The sequence below is a fragment of the Pygocentrus nattereri genome, chromosome 18, assembly GCF_015220715.1.
Source record: "Pygocentrus nattereri isolate fPygNat1 chromosome 18, fPygNat1.pri, whole genome shotgun sequence".
NCBI lineage: Eukaryota > Metazoa > Chordata > Actinopteri > Characiformes > Serrasalmidae > Pygocentrus > Pygocentrus nattereri.
In genome coordinates this window covers 14,524,947-14,544,090 of record NC_051228.1, presented here as the reverse complement: position 1 = coordinate 14,544,090, position 19,144 = coordinate 14,524,947, and the positions used below count along the sequence as shown (strand labels likewise).

Below are 19,144 nucleotides of genomic sequence, written 5' to 3'. Positions count from 1 at the left end.
CACTTATCTGAAAACATAAAAATGATGGTACAAGTGGGTTTTACTAAATATTAGCAACGGTGTAGCACTGATTCTTCCTTTTTTGACACCTGATTCTTGTTTTATTCCAGTTTTATTGCCCACCCAAATCAGGCCCACTGAATTTAGAAAACTCCTGAAGGCCTGTTTAAATTAATCAGACGTGTTAACCAGAGTTTTTCTTTCCTTTAAAGAATGAAAAACACGTCCATGTGAAAGACTGACCATTCTGATTGCATTGCCTTACCATGCGAGTCCTGCAAATCTAGACCGTATACAAAGAGTATGGATGGAAACCAGTGGAACATTTAGAGAAAAGTGAAAATATCAGCAAAAAAACAAAACTTCGATAATTTGGTTAAGATAGTCACCCTACCTGATTATGCTATTTGACCAGGATCTACTGAAGTCATTTCAGGCCATTTTATTGATCTGTTCTTCATGAAATTTAAACACAAAAGAGTAAAAGGAGTTTTCAAATTATGCAATTAAGATATACAAAAAAAAAAAATACAAGTTTTTGCACAACAGCAGAGATATGCTGGTGTTGCTGGAGACCCACATAACAGCATCCAAAACAACATATTCTGGTGACTAGCTGGTTTATAGGTTTTTTTGTTTGTTTAGGCACATAAACTTTAACACTATAAACTGGTTGCCTTAAAAAATTTTGTTTACTGAACTTCAATTAAAAGAATGTACAAGAGATTTTGATTAGCTTACTACTAGAAGTCAATGAACTAAACATTTTAAGGCAACTAAATTACTCGTTAAAACAATCACTTTTACAAACATTTTAGAAATTAACTGCGATCATCTCAAATAATGGATTAGGTGATTATGAAATGATTGTGACAGACATGGTTTTAAAGGTGTTTTTCTGGCTCGCAGTTGAATGCACTACACTGGTTCAGGCCAAAATGGTGTGACTTCTTGTATAACTGTCATCTACTGGAATCTACATGTATTACACTGTAAAGAGAACAAAACACACCTTTCACATTGGTGTTTTTATTTCCTAGGAAAAGATTTGGAGCATTCAATGCAATAAGCAGTAATCAATATTACAGAGAGGCTTAGAATTTCTACAAAAATGGCTGGTTACAATTCAGCTATTCTCTTGTATTCTCAGAAAGAAAAAAAAAAAAAAAAAAAAAAAAAAAAAAAAAAAATCACCTGCCAGCAATTATTCTCTGGTTATAGATTCTATGATTTAGAAGTATATTAATATACAGAAATCTCTATTCTACCAAAAAGGAAAACAGCATTTCTCCTGATAAATATAGTACAGCCAGAAAGAAGATGGAACTATTTACATTCATTCTTTTGAGATAACAGAAACTGAGTAACACTGAACAGAGGGCACAATGTATTTTAACAGCTGAAAAATATTTACTAGGGATTAGATTTCTCTGAGTAAAATTTCATTAGAATTAAAAATAAAATAACACAGCGGAGTGCATGTTTCAGTATTCAGAATACAAGAACTACCTTACAAATGTGGAACTTGCTTTACATGCCAGTTTTAAATGTATATAAAACAAGGAACAATTAACTACAGACCTGCTGAATGATGGAAAACAGTAAAAAGGTTTCCCCAGATAGTCTCTCACTCTCCTTGAACTCACACATGCCCATACATATACACATACCACCTACCCCAACATAAACTGGAATGTAATTAAAGAACGAGGTGCAAATCCAGATTACAGAAAAAGATTGGCATCTTTTCAGAAAATGGGGAAAGCAGCCACAAGCACACTATAATGGCACATAATACAAAGAGTTGGAGCTGAAGTTGACCATGGAGACAGATCTACAGATTTTATTTTGAAATCAGTCAGAAGACTGATGTGAAATGTGCCATTGTAAACAAACTTGTTGAGTCAGAATTGTTCAGTTAGGAGTTAAATTCTCTATGAACAGCTTCACAGAAGATAACTACATGATTACAAAGGCAGCTGATGCACTCATTTTACCATAGTATAAAGATTAAGTTTGGGCCTAAACCTATTATTTCAACACTTTTCATGGTGGAACGCTTTATGAAAAAGCATTTTAAAGCAAGTAGTACCCAATGAAAACCTTTTTTTGCATTTTGGTTTCATCATTATCGACATTGGATATTAAAAATGTGGAATACACTTACTGATTGACCAGTCACTTTCGAAGAATATGCAAGTTTTTCTACAATGCATCAATTCACATCAGACGACTCTGAATTACTTAAATCTCAACAACGTAATTGTACAGTAATATAAAAACAATGGAATTCCTCAGTTACTTTGATATGATGAGCTAATGTTTTATAAATATCGCTTGAGGAGTCAAAAAAGTGTCATGGCCTGTATTGTTCAAATGGATAAAGTTGTTTTGTCTTTAACTGATGCAGTGAGCTACACAGTTACTGCCTTGCACAGTACACCGGCACCTATTAATACTGCATGGATATTGAAGTTCAGATCTAGGGCAATCAGAGAGAGATCATAAAGCATTGTAATTGTGGGCGTACCGTTTTGTTAGGCATCCAAAAAAATATATACTTAAAAAAAAAAAGAAAGAAAAATTAATAACAGTGGACATATCGAACGGGTCAATCATGGACGGATATATTGCAAACACATTGTGACCAACACCACAAATCCAGGCCAGATATATCCTTAGAATTACTTATTTTTAGAGATCTTGGAATAAAATGATATAGGATCAGTTTATGCATTTTACACAGTACTGAATAGAACTTAAAGGGCCAAAGAGGCCTGGCCAGCGTTCTTACTACAAGACACTTAATAGGTTGAGGTTAAGCATCAAAAATGATCTGAATGCTAAGAGACCTTGAAAGCATAACATGATGCAGTGCCTTGAAATTTTTTTTTTTCCACAGACAGCAACTCGCTGTCCATGTTCAAATGTATTTAAGAGATACTGTTTAGCTGCTATACTGACCACTGAGGTAACAAAAGATCACTAGGGTTCTTTACCTACAAATTAAATTTACAAATTAAAGGAATAGCCTGCAATGTTTCAATCAAATCTGTCTGCTGCATCTGTTTCATACAGTAAATTGCCAGAGATAGTAATTAATGGAAGAAATGCCTCAAATTCAATTTACAACTGTTTCAGCTTCTGCCCACTGGCTTCTATTTAAGGGTGTTTCAGGTCAACCACTTTTCTGTTCATTTACTAAGCAAAGGGAAATGCATCAAAACCATTATCCATGGTAACTGACTATATGCAGCAGGTGTAGCAGACAAAGAAGCTTTTAAAATGATAGACTATACTTTTAATATGTAAAATACAGCCATGATGCTCAAAACCTCTGTTGTATTTGCTTTCTAGTTTGATAAGCATGCTTTTCCTTTGTTATGTCAGCTGACAGTTGTAAAGATGGGTTCTAAACTCCAATTAAACAATAACTAAGGAGAAATATTAAAGAATGTATACTGGAGCTATCAACATCAGATCACACAAACTATGCAAAACAGTGAAAGACCACCTGTAGTATTCAGTGTAACGTTACCCCTTTAGAGTAGGCAAGGTACAACAGGAAGGATTTTATTATAACAAAAACAGGTGTGGGGGGGCAAGATTAAACTGTGTAGTGTATTCCTGACTTACATGTATGCCCACTAAAACAGAGCAGTTCCTGCTGCCCTCGCTGGCACTTACACGTCTATTGGCACAATACAGCACGAAATTAAGCGGACCTGCCAAAAGTTCAGGCTTTAACACTTTGAGGCATGCTATCTCTGAAAGACAGCAAAGGCTCTGTTGCATGACCATACTGAGCAGACACAAGCAGCAAAAACAAAGTGGTACGAGACACCAAGACGAAAACATCAAAGGAGTAGGAACCGGATAAGGTTGAGGAAAGTAGTGGACGTGACATTTGACAGGCTCCAAAAGTCTGCACGGTGTACATTAAAAAAAATCTTCTGAATAAAATCTCAGCCCTAGCATTCAGATATAAAAAGAGGAATTAACTGCAAAAAAAAAAAAAAAAAAAAAAATCAAGTTAGCTGTTAAAATCAAATCCTTGCGAAGTTAAATAGGTTAGACGGAGAGTCAGAAAGCTGCTCGCTGGCCTGGAGCTGCTTCTTCTGTCCTGCATTCCTGGATCTTGCTTGCACCTGCAATGCCCAGAAACAGAGAGATCTGTGAGATTCCACAGCATGTCTGTACATGTTCACATACTCCACTCGTGTAGTGGAGCTCATTAAAAGCAAGCAAAGTGTCCAGATTACCAAAAAAAGCTTGCTTTCTCTACCTTTTGGTATTTTGTGAACCAAAAGTGAATGTTGACTAAGTTTTTACAGATGGAGAACTATGTAGTGTGACACCTTCAAAGACAAAACAATATACATGTATAGCTCCACAAAAACTGCAATTGCAGGGGCCAAGCACCATTGAGAATTTTTAGACACTCTGCTCTAGAAGGTACTGCGAGCACTTCCAAGCTTGTAGTACCCTCTAAAGTCTGGCTAAGTACATATAACTGGAGTAAGCATGGGCATCTAAACAATGATCAATGCATACATTAAGCACAAAAGTTCTTTCCGTGCTTGGCCGCTACTTTAAAGAACGTACATTACAACAGCTCAAAAGAAGTTCAGAGGAAAATTATACACAATCTACAGGCAGAAGAGGAAAGAGGTAACAGACAAAGAAAGGGACAAACACAGGCAGTGCTTCCCACAGATCTGAAATATACTTTGGTGCTGAGGCAGGGACCAGGCGGTGGGGAACACCAACTCCAAAGCAAAATTAATCATAACCTTTTTTTTTTAATATAAACAATGACTGCACTCTATCATGCTAATACAATCTTGATTCTAAAAGTCAGGATATTGTCAAATTTTAATAAAAACTGAAAACACTGATTAATTCATTCTGTTTAATCTTTATTAGATTAAAATTATACAAAAACACATTGTTTTTAAATTTTTTAACCTGATAAACCTGTGGTGCCATAAAAGTTTATAGCCCTGTTTTGCACAGTGTGTAGTGATTTATTGACAAATGTCATCTTGCTGGCTTAGCAAACACAAAGGATTTTAGCATTAACTGTCCAATATAAACCAATCACAGACATCTAAGCAACGCGTGCTTATCCTTCTTCTCCTACATATAGGTTTTGTATCACAAATCTGATTAAGGCCAGAAAACTGATCACTATAAGCTGAAATGTCATTTATGTAGACTATAAATTTCAGTATTTTTCAAGAGCTTAGCCAAGAACTGAAGTCTTTTTTTAAAAGAAAAATACACCAAAAAGGCAGACAATTTCTCAAATGGAATATACAGTGACAACTGAGCACGTAAACTGGCAAGGAAAATGCAGGTTTGTTTACTTAGTCGTCTTTTATAATCACTTGGGGACTTAATAAACTAATTGATCCAATTTTGAAAGAGAACTATTTTGCCATCCTTCTGTTACACAGGTGGTCAGCTTAGTAAGACGTTTTTAATGGGAGACAGGTCTGCATGGCAGGCAGTACAGTCGAACCTGCACTCTCTGATTATGCAGCCATGCTGTTTCAACATGCGCAGAATGTGGCTTGGAGTTGGCATGTTGAAATAAGCATGGTGTCCCTAAAAGACCGCAAAATGTGTTCAGGGTTAATAGTACTTTCACAGATGTGTATGTTACCCACTAATAATCCTCATGACAGACCTTCTCTTTTGAACTTTATGCTGATAACAACATGGATGGTCTATTATTTCCATAAACAAACTGAAAGGCTGTTGCAGTCCATAGCACACACTTGCACTATACATTGGTCCATTTCAGAGGTCTTGTCTTTCACTTTGCACAGTACAATTTTATTTTAAATTTGTAGATGCCACAAAAAGCTCATGCAGCAGTGATATACTTAAAGTGGTGACCCTTGCTCATAAAGGACTAGGGCATTCCTGGATGCGTCTTTTATATCCAAGTATGATTGGAACACTTAAATGTTTTTCTTTTAAATCAATTAATACAAATGCTATACATTTTTGGAAAATGATCAAAACACTCCTGGGTGGGTGTCCATATGCTTGGACACACTGCCAAAGTATAACTTTTGTGTGGGAAACACTGACTGGAATAATTACTATCAAATATCTCCAGTGATCTAGTTAGAGGGGCACAGAGATTAGGACTTACCTGACTATTTATACTGACGATGCAAATAAGTTCAGTTAGATGGAGATGTTAGTTATTGTGCAAATCAAGGAAAAACTAAAAAAAAAAAGTAATGTTCATGGTTTCCCATGTTAAGAGGACGTGTCATTTTCAGAGAAAATGACATGCACATGCGCTTGTAGTCCCTTGGTAAGGCCTCTGTATAATGTGTGGTAGTGAATGTAAACAATGTAAAAACTCATGCTTAGGACTTGAAATTACCTCATGCAAAGTACATTAACAGTAGTTGTCAATTGCATCAAAGAACGAAAAGTGAAGAGGAAAATCTAAAAGTTGCCATTAGGAAGAAAAAGTCAAAATAAATAAATAAAAAGGAGAAGAAAGAGAAAAGAGAAAGAAAGAAAGAACAGTCTTAGTTTGAGGGATGAATTTAAAAACAAAACAAAGTTGTCTCAGAGTTAAACAGATTCCTTCTACAGTTAGGTAACCTATCAAATTAGCACTACAGATATTTTGAATGACCATGGTTAAACAACAATGTGTTACTTGCCCTAAATGTCCATTACCAAAAGTTATGTTGGGTGTGTCCCTACCCTTAGTCACAGCTCTGTACCTTGAGTAGTGTTCTTCTCGTTTAGGAGTTTAGTCTGGCTATTGGGCAGGATCTTAATCTCAGGTGGATCAGGGCTCTGAGCTACCCGGGAAGCCATCAAGGCATTGAGGTACTGCAAGCGGGTTACCTGCAAGAAAGAAGCAGAAACTCAAGAAGTGATTGTAAAGATGGAACAAACAGGATTGCCTGTGTCATTTATAGTTTGAACTAGGGATTTGTGTAAGGAGAAAGTACAGGTTGGAATTAGGACTGGATTAGTTTTACATGGGGCCTGAACTTTTTTTCTCTGCTCGGGAGGTGAGCAGGGTGGGGGTGCTATGCATGCGACACACTTAACACATAACTTGTTGGCCCCTGGGCGCAGATATACGTCTATGTATAACCCTGATCTTCATTACTGTCAAAGAATTTTTGCTTTTGAATTAGTCCCTTCAATGATAGATTGTGTTGAATTTTGTTGAAATACATGAACAACATTCAGACATGAGATAAACAAACCCAATATAAGCCTACATTTCAGAAGCTTGTGCAGATTACCAGAACTCTTGGGACTAGCAGGCCTGTTCAGGAATCCATACCTGTTTTTAACTAGTCACATACCTTATTGCTTCTATAGCATAGGAGACTACAGATACTACAGCCATACCAAGAACAGTCAGCAGGTGGCAATAACAATACTCCAAAGTAAACTAGGAATTGATTAGTAGCCTAACCATTGACAAAATGACATGAACAAGGACACATTTCTTTTAAAAATATAATAGCAAAATATGCACCATTTATTTTAAATATTTTGAAACAGTTACAGTGTAACAAACTCAAATAATACTACAGTTCTAAAATTACTATTCAGTTCCATTTTCCCCAGGCTTAATATAGTTGTGTTCCATGGCTGAGTTTATACATTTCGTGTTGACAGTGGAAAAAATTCGCACGTGTATTTCCCGGGATTTCCTACTGAATCTATCAATTTGTTTGGTCAAAGCAAGTCCCACCCCGCCCTGTTTCTGACTGGCTTAATGGCTAGTAGGCTCGGCCTTGGTGTTGGTTACAGTGAAACCTGCGCATGTCAGATCAAGAGAAGTGTCAGATCCTATGGGCAGATCACTAGGCCAGGGGTCGGCAACCCGCAGCTCCGGAGCCGCATGCGGCTCTTTGATCCCTCTGATGTGGCTCAGCTTTTGAAAGTAATTAATTTAATTAACGTATATTATTTTTGAAAATGTTTGGGCGGAATATCACAAACGTCCGGTATTTAGTTTCGGTTCGCTTGACTGACATGTCGGTGTCGTCACCCCCCATCCCCCGTTCGCTAGAGTGAGATGTCGTCGTCGTTTTAATATATTATGTGGCTCTCACTGAAATAAATTTCCAATTATTTTGCTTTTATGGCTCTCTGAGTCAAAAAGGTTGCCGACCCCTGCACTAGGCGAACCTTTTTTCCCCTCGCAGACACGTCGGTACGCCAGAATTCCGGCGTGGCGCCTGAAAACTATCAGGCCTGTGAGTCATAAACAGTGGGAATGGCTACTTGATTACACATTGCTGTCACACTAGGGGTAAGCAATATGGCAATATTGTATAATTATCCTGATAAGTTACATTACAACACTAACTACAGACTTCATGACAGCGGGCATAATAAGGCCTGTTAAATTGGACGGAACTATTATCATTTTTTTATATGTCACTATTTTATCTGTCCCAACTCAATCTTAATTTATTAAAATCTAAGATTTATATTTATATATATATATATATATATATATATATATATATATATATATATATATATATATATATATATACACACACACACACACACACACACACACACACACACACACACACACACACACCTCAAAAAAATAAAGGGAACACTTGAACAACACAATATAACTCTAAATCAAACTTCTGTGAAATTAAACTGTCCACTTAGGAAGCAACACTGATTGATAATCAATTTCACATACTCTTGTGCAAATGGAATAGACAACAGGTGGAAATTATTGGCAATTAGCAATACACACTCAATAAAGGAGTGGTTCTGCAGGTGGGGAGCACAGACCACTTCTCAGTGCCGATGCTTTCTGGCTGATGTTTTGGTCACTTTTGAATGTTGGTGGTGCTTTCACACTCGTGGTAGCATGAGACGGACTCTACAACCCACACAAGTGGCTCAGGTAGTGCAGCTCATCCAGGATGGCACATCAATGCGAGCTGTGGCAAGAAGGTTTGCTGTGTCTGTCAGCGTAGTGTCCAGAGGCTGGAGGCGCTACCAGGAGACCAGTACACCAGGAGACATGGAGGAGGCTGTAGGAGGGCAACAACCCAGCAGCAGGACTGCTACCTCCGCCTTTGTGCAAGGAGGAACAGGAGGAGCACTGCCAGAGCCCTGCAAAATGACCTCCAGCAGGCCACAAATGTGCATGTGTCTGCACAAACCTTTAGAAACCGACTCCATGAGGATGGTATGAGGGCCCGACGTCCACAGATGGGGGTTGTGCTCACAGCCCAACACCATGCAGGACTCTTGGCATTTGCCAGAGAACACCAGGATTGGCAAATTCGCCACTGGCGCCCTGTGCTCTTCACAGATGAAAGCAGGTTCACACTGTCAAGTCTGTCACATGTGCTCAGAGTCTGGAAACGCCGTGGAGAGCGATCTGCTGCCTGCAACATCCTTCAGCATGACCGGTTTGGCAATGGGTCAGTAATAGTGTGGGGTGGCATTTCTTTGGAGGGCCGCACAGCCCTCCATGTGCTCGCCAGAGGTAGCCTGACTGCCATTAGGTACCGAGATGAGATCCTCAGACCCCTTGTGAGACCATATGCAGGTGTGGTTGGCCCTGGGTTCCTCCTAATGCAGGACAATGCTAGACCTCATGTGGCTGGAGTGTGTCAGCAGTACCTTCGAGATGAAGGCATTGAAGCTGGACTGGCCCGCCCGTTCCCCAGACATGAATCCGATTGAGCACATCTGGGACATCATGTCTCGCTCCATCCACCAACGCCGCGTTGCACCACAGACTGTCCAGGAGTTGGCGGATGCTTTAGTCCAGGTCTGGGAGGAGATCCCTCAGGAGACCATCCGCCACCTCATCAGGAGCATGCCCAGGTGGTGTAGGGAGGTAATACAGGCACGTGGAGGCCACACACAATACGGAGTCTCATTTTGACTTGTTTTAAGGACATTACATCAAAGTTGGATCAGCCTGTAGTGTGTTTTTCCACTTTAATTTTGTGTGTGACTCCAAATCCAGGCCTCCATTTGTTAATAAACTTGATTTCCATTGATGATTTTTGTGTGATTTTGTTGTCAGCACATTCAACTTTGTACAGAACAATTCTATTCAATGAGAATATTTAATTCATTCAGATCTAGGATGTGTTATTTGAGTGTTCCCTTTATTTTTTTGAGCAGTGTATATGGGAAAAAATACTGGTAAAAATAAATGAATAAAATTAGATTATGGCATTAAGGACTGACCGTTAATTAACTACTTGATCTTAAGTAGTTCATGTAGTTGCTACCTGCTGGCTGCGGTTCACAGGCTCTCTGTAATGGGTGGAGTATGATCTATTACTTCCACTCATTATTTGTAGCATAGTAATATTTAGACAGATGTGTCATTATAGAGGAACGAGAAAAGGTACTGAGGCTATACCATTGAAATTGGAGAGCAGCTACCTTTGACTCACCTTGATGAGCTGTAAGTCAGTGAGGGCTCGGACTGTGTAGTCAGGACAGTAGCTGGACGGGCTAGTAGCATCTCCCAGCTCAAATGGATCTCTAGGGGAGCGATGCTGTGTGGAGACTGGTGACTGATGCACTGCATTGATACAGAGAGGATTAGTTTTTCTACACTACTCACAATCAGCTATTACAAAGCCAAAAAGACAGTAGTCACCAAACCTTCTCAGTAAGATTTACCATTCAGAGTTTAGATTTAAACTGGCTCAGGAAAAGTTAATCTCCAACAGAGGAGACTCTAAGAGGAGGTATGGTGACCACTCCATTATTATGCACACATGGTGATTGTCAATAAGAGAGAAAGATTTGATTACCTTAAAATCATAGTATAACTGGTTTACCATCATACATTACATACCAGAAGAAGGTGCTGTCAGCGCAGACACGCCATAGTAGGTGAAGGCGCCATTCTCAAACTTTAAGCCCTCTTTTCCAATCTCTACCTCTACACGCCCCTACACACACAAAAAAAAAACCTACATGTATAAATTAATATATCTACTGCATAAAATACATGTACTGCCTTGAATGTCTGTCTTAATAGCAAAAACATGGTTGGGATTTCTGTCTTCAAAACAACACACAGTGTCACACTGATCAGGCATAACATTCTGGCCACCTCCTTGTTTCTACGCTCATTGTCCTTTTTATCAGTTCCACGTACTATACAAATGCACTTTGTAGTTCTACCATTACGGACTGTAGTCAATCTGTTTCTTTGCATACTTTGTTAGCCCCCTTCTACCCTGTTCTTCAGTGGTCAGAACCCCATGGACCTTCACAGCGCAAGTAATATCTGCGTAGTAGATCATTCTCAGCACTGCAGTAACACTAATGTGGTGGTGGTGTGTTCGTGTGTGTTGTGCTGGTACGAGTGGATCAGACACAGCACTATCCAGTTTTTCAGACACAGCTACCTTTACATCTACAAGGTGGACTGACAAGACAGAGACAATAGCTCATCTGCTGCCTGCACATTTTTTGTTAGTCATCCTCTAGTCCTTCATCAGTGGTCACAGGACGCCGCCCACAGGACACTGTTGGCTGGATATTTTTGGTTGGTGGATGATTCAGTCCAGCAATGACACATTTACATGCAGCCTAATAATCTGTTAATAATCCGACTAATAGCTCAATTGGAATAGAATACGTACATGTAAACACCTCAATCAGAATAGTCTAGTCCGGTTGAAGCCATTTGGAATACAATCTCATTGAACGAGGTGGGTATATACCTTTAAATAATCCATTAAATAGAAGACTAATAGCCATGTAAATGCCTGAATCCGATTGCATTCCAATCGGAACGTCCAAGTACATTCTTCGCATGTGTGTCACATCATAGCAAAAGGTTTACAGTGTTCAACATGGCGGAGCAGAAACTGGTCTGAAGAGGAGACGAACTTCACGCTCTGAGCTTTAAAAGACGGCGGAGGGACGGATGTCCAGCTTATGTGTCTCAGAACATGACGTCTTCCTCTAGCTGCTTCCTTTATAAATACATCTGAAGTACGTTTTTCTGAGTCTGACATCAGTTTAAAGCAATTCAAAACAAGCGTGCCAACTGGAAACTTCTCACGCGGACTGGACACCACGTGATATTCGCGATCATGGTAACGTTTACTCTTAGCGGGACTCCACACATGCGCATCATTTTGCATCGGATTACTTGTAGCGAGCATATAAACGAAGATTTTACAACAGACAGTTGAATAGAGTGAGCATATAAACACCTCAGTCTGAATCTGTAATCCAATTGTATTCAATTGGATTGGCAAAAATCTTTGCAAACATAACCACTGAGGTGTTTAAAAACTCCAGCAGCACTGCTGTGTCTGATCCACCAGACCGGTGCAACACACACTAACACACCACCACCACCACCACCACCACCACCACCACATCATTGTTACTGCAGTGCTGAGAATGATCCACCATGCAAATAGTACCTGCTCTACAAGGGTCCACAAAGAACAGGGTAAAAGGGGGCTAACACTTTGATGGACTACAGTCTGTTAGAACTACAACGTGCATCTATATAGTAAGTGGAGCTGATAAAATTGACATCTTGCATCTTAAAAACTTCCCTGATGGATTTTTGTAAAATGGCATGGAGGTCTTGATTACTTTCATTTGGATTACTATCCACTTTTTGCGACAGTGTTACACAACTGGCTGATTTCTCTTTATTTGTCCGATCTGCTATATGATTTTTTTGACAAAAATGGGAGACAGTCAAGTGCGCTATAGAGAGTAAATTTTGTGCCAGACATTTTATATAAAATAAAATCCACAAGCAAAATGTTAAGTGGGAAAATATCTAAAATATGTGACAAAGCAAATAATGAGAGTTAAATCAACCTTATTTTAAGAATTACTACTCATTTTCCCTCAAAACCTTATGGATTAAGAACGGGATCTCACTCAATTACATATCAAGTCAGATGAGTAAATACTTTTGGAAATATACATACACACACACATTATTATTATTATTATTACTATTATTATTAATAATAACTATACCGCTAATACTATATTATACTGATAATTACTGCCTGCTATGAGTTACTGCTGCCATGACATAGCTGATAGGTGGTAATGTTTAATCACTACAAAGGGAATAATGTTGACATGTTAAGGATGGCTGTTGCGCTCAGGTGGTTATGAAGGTTGTTATGCCATCCTTTTGTTCTTTTTAGCTGCAGAATCCCACTGTCAGCCACTGAAACAGGCTATCACAGCACACTAATTTACAGAATTCTGCTGCTCCAAATCTCCATCTTCAAACTAATACAGTAATTTAAAGATTTAATCAGTTTAGTTACACTGCTAGACTACTTGGTGCTAGCAACTGCAAATTCGAAAGTTAGTACAGCTTAGTGTTCATTTGTAAATAGGTTTGTGTTCTTCAGTGCCTGACAGAGGTCCCATAAATGGGGGTTACATTAATAATTTAAAAGCAATATGACAAACATTGCTCATAATATCAGATTTGCCACTACAACATTCCACCCACCGCAGAACTCCATTCAATGGTATTCAACAATGTTTGGCCAAAAAAACAAAAACAACAAAAAAAAGACAGACACAGAAAAAGTACATAAGTAATACATTTAAAATCATAAGTGTGACCTTAAGTAGAAACGTTTTTTGGAAAAAAGTCTGATTGTGTGTTTACAGCATATTTTTGACACTGATTTATTCTATACTGCTTTTCCATAATTCATTTTGAAGTTCATCATTTCTTAATTGAAACTTTTGGCACAAAATGAACTCCATAAAACTGCATTAGTTTTTGGTGTACAAAACTTGTACACCTTGACTCTATTAGACCTACCCACTAGACTATGTGTTTCATATTCATTTATTACAAATGCATTCCTACTTCTAATGTGAGTGTTAACAACAAATAAAAAGTAATATTTTGTTACAGATTAGGGGAAGAGGCCACAGAGTTCTTACAAATTTTTACCCTGACAACTCCCTCTATCAGTGTTTCTCAACCCTGGCCCTGGACATTTTAGTGCTTTTGATACTTTAATACATCCTCTTCAACTCAATAATAGGCCGTTAATGAGCCGATTAGTTGGATCTGGGAACACAACAAAAATTGCAGGGCAGTGGGCTCCATGACCAGGGTTAAGAAACCCTGCTCTATATTACGGCTTTGTCAGCTTTTGTGATCCCAGTCATGACATCTGCATGTGTTTTTCCTGCTCTGACATGTCTGGTACAGTTCATGAAAGGCCTGTTGATAACTTGATAGGTCAAATCGGAGCAGTGTACAACAACATTGAACTGGACCAGAGCTAGCCTATTGTAATCGACGGTATAGTATGTTAAGTTCAAAGTTAGCTTGTCAACACAAGAATTCATCTCTATACACAAACACAAAACACTAGATTTCCAAAACTGGTACTGAGAAACAATACTACGTTCCCATACAGTTACATGAAGCACTGCATGGACTTTGTTGCATTTCATCACACTGTGTTAGTAACTTAACAACTAAAGTTCCAGAGGTTCTGCAAAACATCTTCTTGCAGCTACTACCTGAGTGGACATGCTAGTACAAGTTTAACAATGTAGAGTAAATATTTTTGTAGAGGAAAAAAGTCGCTCTGCTTCCATTTTATCCAAACTTTTGCATCATGTGTGACAAGAAAGAAGCGAGCAACCATAGTTAATATACAGCGAATAATATGGATAATGGTTGGTGTAGTGTAGTGGTTAACACCTCTGTTCAACCCCCCACCAGGGCAACCCTACACTATACCAATAAGAGTGCTTGGGCAAGACTCCTAACACCACCTTGGCCTACCTGTGTAAAATGATCAAATTTTAAGTTGCTCTGGATAAGAGCGTCAGCCAAATGCCATAAATGTTAATGTAATGCAAATGTCCACCAAGTCAGATCCTACTAATGCCATAAGTAGTGCATTAGGATACTATGAAGTAATTTCAGAGACACAGTCGCTGTATTATACACCCTGGCAAGCTCACCTGTAGCAGCAGAATGAAGTAATCCACAGGGTGGTTGCGTGTGTAGAGGTAGTGATCAGGACTCAGACGGTTACTTGGGTCAAACTTCACTTCTTGGTTGACAGTCGGGTGCCGTAAGAGATGAAATAAGACTTTTTCTGACACACGCTGTGGACTGAAATGCTCCACCTCTGCAAGAGAGAGAGAGAGAGAGAGAGAGAGAGAGAGAGAGAGAGAGAGAGAGAGAGAGAGAGAGAGAGAGAGAGAGAGAGAGAGAGAGAGAGAGAGAGAGAGAGAGAGAAAAAAAAAAAAGAGGGCAACCACAAGCATTAAAGCACTCAAGGTAAAGGCCACGTTCAATATCTGTGCACTTAGTTACATCTGTGGAACACTATCGTACTGTACTAAATATTCATAAACTGCAAGAGATATGTATATTTTTGCATTTTAGTGATTGGAAACTACTAAAAGAAGCACAAGTTCAAACCATCAGCCCTGAGGTGATAAGGGGAAATGATAAGGACACCAATGTCTTACACGATTGCTCAATGTACGTCAAAAGCTGCTAAAATATTGCTAAATATGAGACAAATAAAAAGAGAATTTCTAATGCTTTGCATGCAAGCTTGGGTAGACGGGTTCCGGTATAATTTCATAAAGATCAGGGCTGTTTGAATTACTCACAACCAAAGCATCAAAATGAATGTCTGGAAAAAAAACCACAGGAGGCCACAGATGAGGTTTAATAATACCAAACCTATCCTTAAAATCTTAACTACGTAAGAGATGCAGCTAACAGACAGCACGTGTATTTATATAAACAACAAAAAAGCCCATGCAAAATGAATGCATGATAATGAGAAACACTGGATAGACTTAACTACTAGCTAAACATATGTGCATCTCATACCATAACTTGAATTAAAGCCTCACATGTGAAATGTGTATTTGTTACCTTTATAAAGCCTATTTTAAAATATTTCATTACATGTTCATTTCTTAACATTTATAATGTATGGAAGCTCTAGGTACTTTATAATGCTGACATTTAGCATTAGATTTTCATTAAATGTTAGATTCATTTAATGTACATTTTGCATAGGAACTGTTCCTGTAAATTTTCATACTATAGACTAAAAATGAATACTGGCCCCGTATACTGCTTATCAGTCTCCTTGTTGTAGTGTAGAGCGTTTTGATTATGCCAAACCTCTGGAGAGGAAGCGGTGAGTGGCCAGCAGGAGCTGAGGAGATGTGCGGATCTTCGGCTCTCCTTCGGGCAATTTGAAGAGCGAGAACTCCTCTTGTGCTGTGCGCGGCTCCAGAGGAATCTCCAGCGGGGGAAGAGGACGCTTCACTTTCATGTTCACTTAAGGAAATAGCCGAGTACAAAGGCACTTCAATAATGGAGGAAAACAGATTTACGGAGCAACAAGTTGAGCTGTTCAGGCCATAGCACACTGACCCAATAAACCCAAATGCTGGGTCTGCACCATACCCATGTGTCAATGCAGATAATCATAGGATGTTCTTCATCCACATTGGTTCACTGGTTTGTCATTCTTGTGGAAAAGTATAATGCAGACAACATTCTTCAACAAACTCAAACTCTAATAAATGCAGTTGGCTGTTCTATAAAGAAAATTGAGAACATTAAAGGACAGTGTCTTGATGTGCTTTGGGCTTTAGAGACACATTCTACTTACTGTAACCATCAGACTCGTCCAGGATCTCCGACTTGATTATCTCTTCGATAACATCCTCCAATGTAACAAGTCCCAGCACCTCATAGAAGGGGTCCCCTTCTCCCTCATTATTGACTTTCTGTACTATGGCCAAGTGAGAGTTGCCTGGGAGAAAAAAGGAGAAAAAAGGAGAAAAAAGGGGAAAGGGGGGGGGGGGAGGGGCATGACATCTCAAAACTCTTCGGTGCAAGGAGCAGACGTAATTATAATTGAAACATTTCTAAATAATCACCTTTCTTGAACTCCTCGAGCATGGCATCCAGCTTGGTATCGTTGAAGACGAAGTGCAGTGGGTGGTTGTAGAACTTGGTGATGGTGGTCATGGGGGTGCAGTCCTCGGGGTCGACCAATGCCAAGTCCTTCACGTACAGAATCTCCACGATGTTGGACCTCTCTTCCTCGTAAACGGGCACGCGCGTGTAGCCGCTCTGCATAATCTCGGACATGGTGCTGAAGTCCAGCACGGCCGTGGAGGGCAACATGAAGCAGTCCTTCAGAGGGGTCAAGATGTCCTCCACAGTCTTGCTCCTCAGCGTGCCCCTGCGGAACTCCTCCTTCACGAACTCGCTATAAGGGTCGTTCACATTCGAGCGGACCATCTCCATGACCTTCTCGCGCACGCCGCACGTGCTCACGTCACGCCGCAAGGCCAGGTCCAGGAGAAGTCCGAGCGGGCAGGACAGCGGGCAAGTGATCACCAAGCACGCCTGGCCCAGCCATATTAAGCTGGGAGCGATGTAGAAGCCGTAGCCTGAGCTTATGATGTGGGGCAAAAGCTCGGCAAGAAGAAGCAAGAGAGCACCACATGTGAATACGGCGGGAAGGATGGAGCCAAAGGCGCAGTAGAGAAGCACGCCAAGCGCAGAGTGACCCAAAGCGCAAAGAAAGAGAAGCGAGCAGACCAGAAAGTTGCCCCTTCTGCGGATCGGCTCAAGGCGCTTCGCCGCGCGCCTCTCGTCTTCAGAGCCGCAGCTGTGCAGCACGTAGAGCTCCAGGGGGTCGAGCCACAGCAGACTGAGACTCAGGCACCTTATCAAAGCACATATAAGCACCAGAGCTATGATGATTACGGCCAGGGCCCACGGGGGAATCCACTCGGCTGGCAACTCCGGCTCCTTCAGTCGCAATCTGTCCGGCCCCACAGACTCCCACGTCTCCCCGTTTAGCACGCACAAGCGGAACAGGACCGCACTCGCTTCGTTCTCTTCCTCACTCGGGCTTCCCTTAACGACGCTGACTTCGATCACCCCACTGTTGTCATCATCCGCGCTGAACTCCTTCTGCACTCGGAAAGCAGAGGAATTCCTCAAGCTCTCCTGCTCGCAAGGGTCCTCCGCGGGCCCAACATCTGCAGCCTCCTCGTCCTTTGCTCCCGCGAACGCGACCAACGGCCAAGTCGCATTACCGAGCAGGTCGGTGCCGAACAGCCTGAGCTTGAAGGTGGACCCTGGTGAAGCGACGAGCACGCGCCCGCGCATGTACAGGTCCTTGCCGGTGTCCTCGTCCTCCTCCAGCCGCAGACCAACGAGCCGCTGGCCGTACCCGCCTAGCCCGAAGCTGCACAGCAGCGATATAATCAGCAAGCAGCGTACAGCCACCGAGCCGACCACCATATTGGAAACGGGCAGCTCGCCTTTCCGCCAATCATGTGACGCTCGCCTGCCTACCGTCACCCTCCAACAGCCTTTCTCGTCTCCATGGAAAATAAACACGGAAACGTCCTCCCGAGCATCGCCATATCGGAGGTGGAGGGGGACCCGAAGTCTTCAGAACACTCGAGTAGACGACCCTCTCATCCCCGACAACTACGGCGACGAAGAAGACGCTTGTTTTTTCCTTCTATGGCGGATCTACGTCGAGACCTTCATCGACCAATGAGATTAGCGCACTGTTTGTGTCCAATAGGATGCGATAATGGAGAAACCACGCCCACTATGCAAAATAAGCGTCAAACAACAAATGGGAATAGAAAACCGTCTTCAGCCGTCTCGCTGATTCTGATATGAGAGGGAACAAAACTGATCGATGAGGCCATTTTTTATTTAAATAGCTTATTTTAACTTCTCTTTTAACCTATTTCGAATGCAAAAAACCCAAACATAGTTGTTGAAACGGGAAAGGACAGGGAATTTTATTGGTGCGTATGCAAAGTCGCAGGTAAAATTCGAGTGATTTCCTTTGTTCAAAACAGCGAGGTTTCGTTTAGCAAGAAACCCCTGTAACAACTAACTACAGACAGGTGAATTAAAGGGGAGAAAAAAACAAGAAAGCGCTCTAGTAAAGTGTCGGGCCTTTTAAACAAGTTTCGTGCCCCTTGGTATGCGCTGTGCAGCTCTCTAGAACTGCAAAGGACAAAAGGAATATAATTCTTCCAAAAATATTCCCTCAAATGATGTGTGGTG

The 19,144-nt window shown here is 40.6% G+C and overlaps 1 protein-coding gene across 3 annotated transcripts; it reads right to left on the bottom strand.

Annotated features, from left to right (window-relative positions):
• Positions 1–1,013: 1,013 nt before the first annotated feature.
• On the bottom strand, positions 1,014–18,620 carry LOC108425222 (metal transporter CNNM3). Of its 3 annotated transcripts, XM_017693727.2 has the most exons (9): positions 16,975–18,620; positions 16,704–16,847; positions 16,208–16,366; positions 15,019–15,188; positions 10,871–10,967; positions 10,461–10,591; positions 6,759–6,885; positions 6,407–6,471; positions 1,014–4,148 (listed from the first exon to the last, which is right to left on the bottom strand). In XM_017693727.2, exons 1-8 carry the CDS (start codon positions 18,353–18,355, stop codon positions 6,422–6,424), a joined length of 2,259 nt encoding a protein of 752 aa, XP_017549216.1. In that variant the 5' UTR covers positions 18,356–18,620; the 3' UTR covers positions 1,014–4,148; positions 6,407–6,421. The 3 variants fall into 3 exon arrangements, with proteins under 3 accessions (XP_017549216.1, XP_017549217.1, XP_017549215.1); XM_017693728.2 differs by lacking the exon at positions 6,407–6,471 and having other exon boundaries at positions 6,739–6,885; XM_017693726.2 differs by lacking the exon at positions 6,407–6,471.
• Positions 18,621–19,144: the final 524 nt, after the last annotated feature.

Excerpts from the sequence above, each read along its gene's own strand:
- LOC108425222 (XM_017693726.2), bottom strand. The coding sequence starts at position 18,355 with ATGGTGGTCGGCTCGGTGGCTGTACGCTGCTTGCTGATTATATCGCTG. Across the intron at positions 16,848-16,974 it reads GCTCGAGGAGTTCAAGAAAG|GCAACTCTCACTTGGCCATA; the intron begins GTGATTATTTAG and ends TTTTTCTCCCAG. Across the intron at positions 4,149-6,758 it reads CGAGAAGAACACTACTCAAG|GTGCAAGCAAGATCCAGGAA; the intron begins GTACAGAGCTGT and ends TGGGCATTGCAG.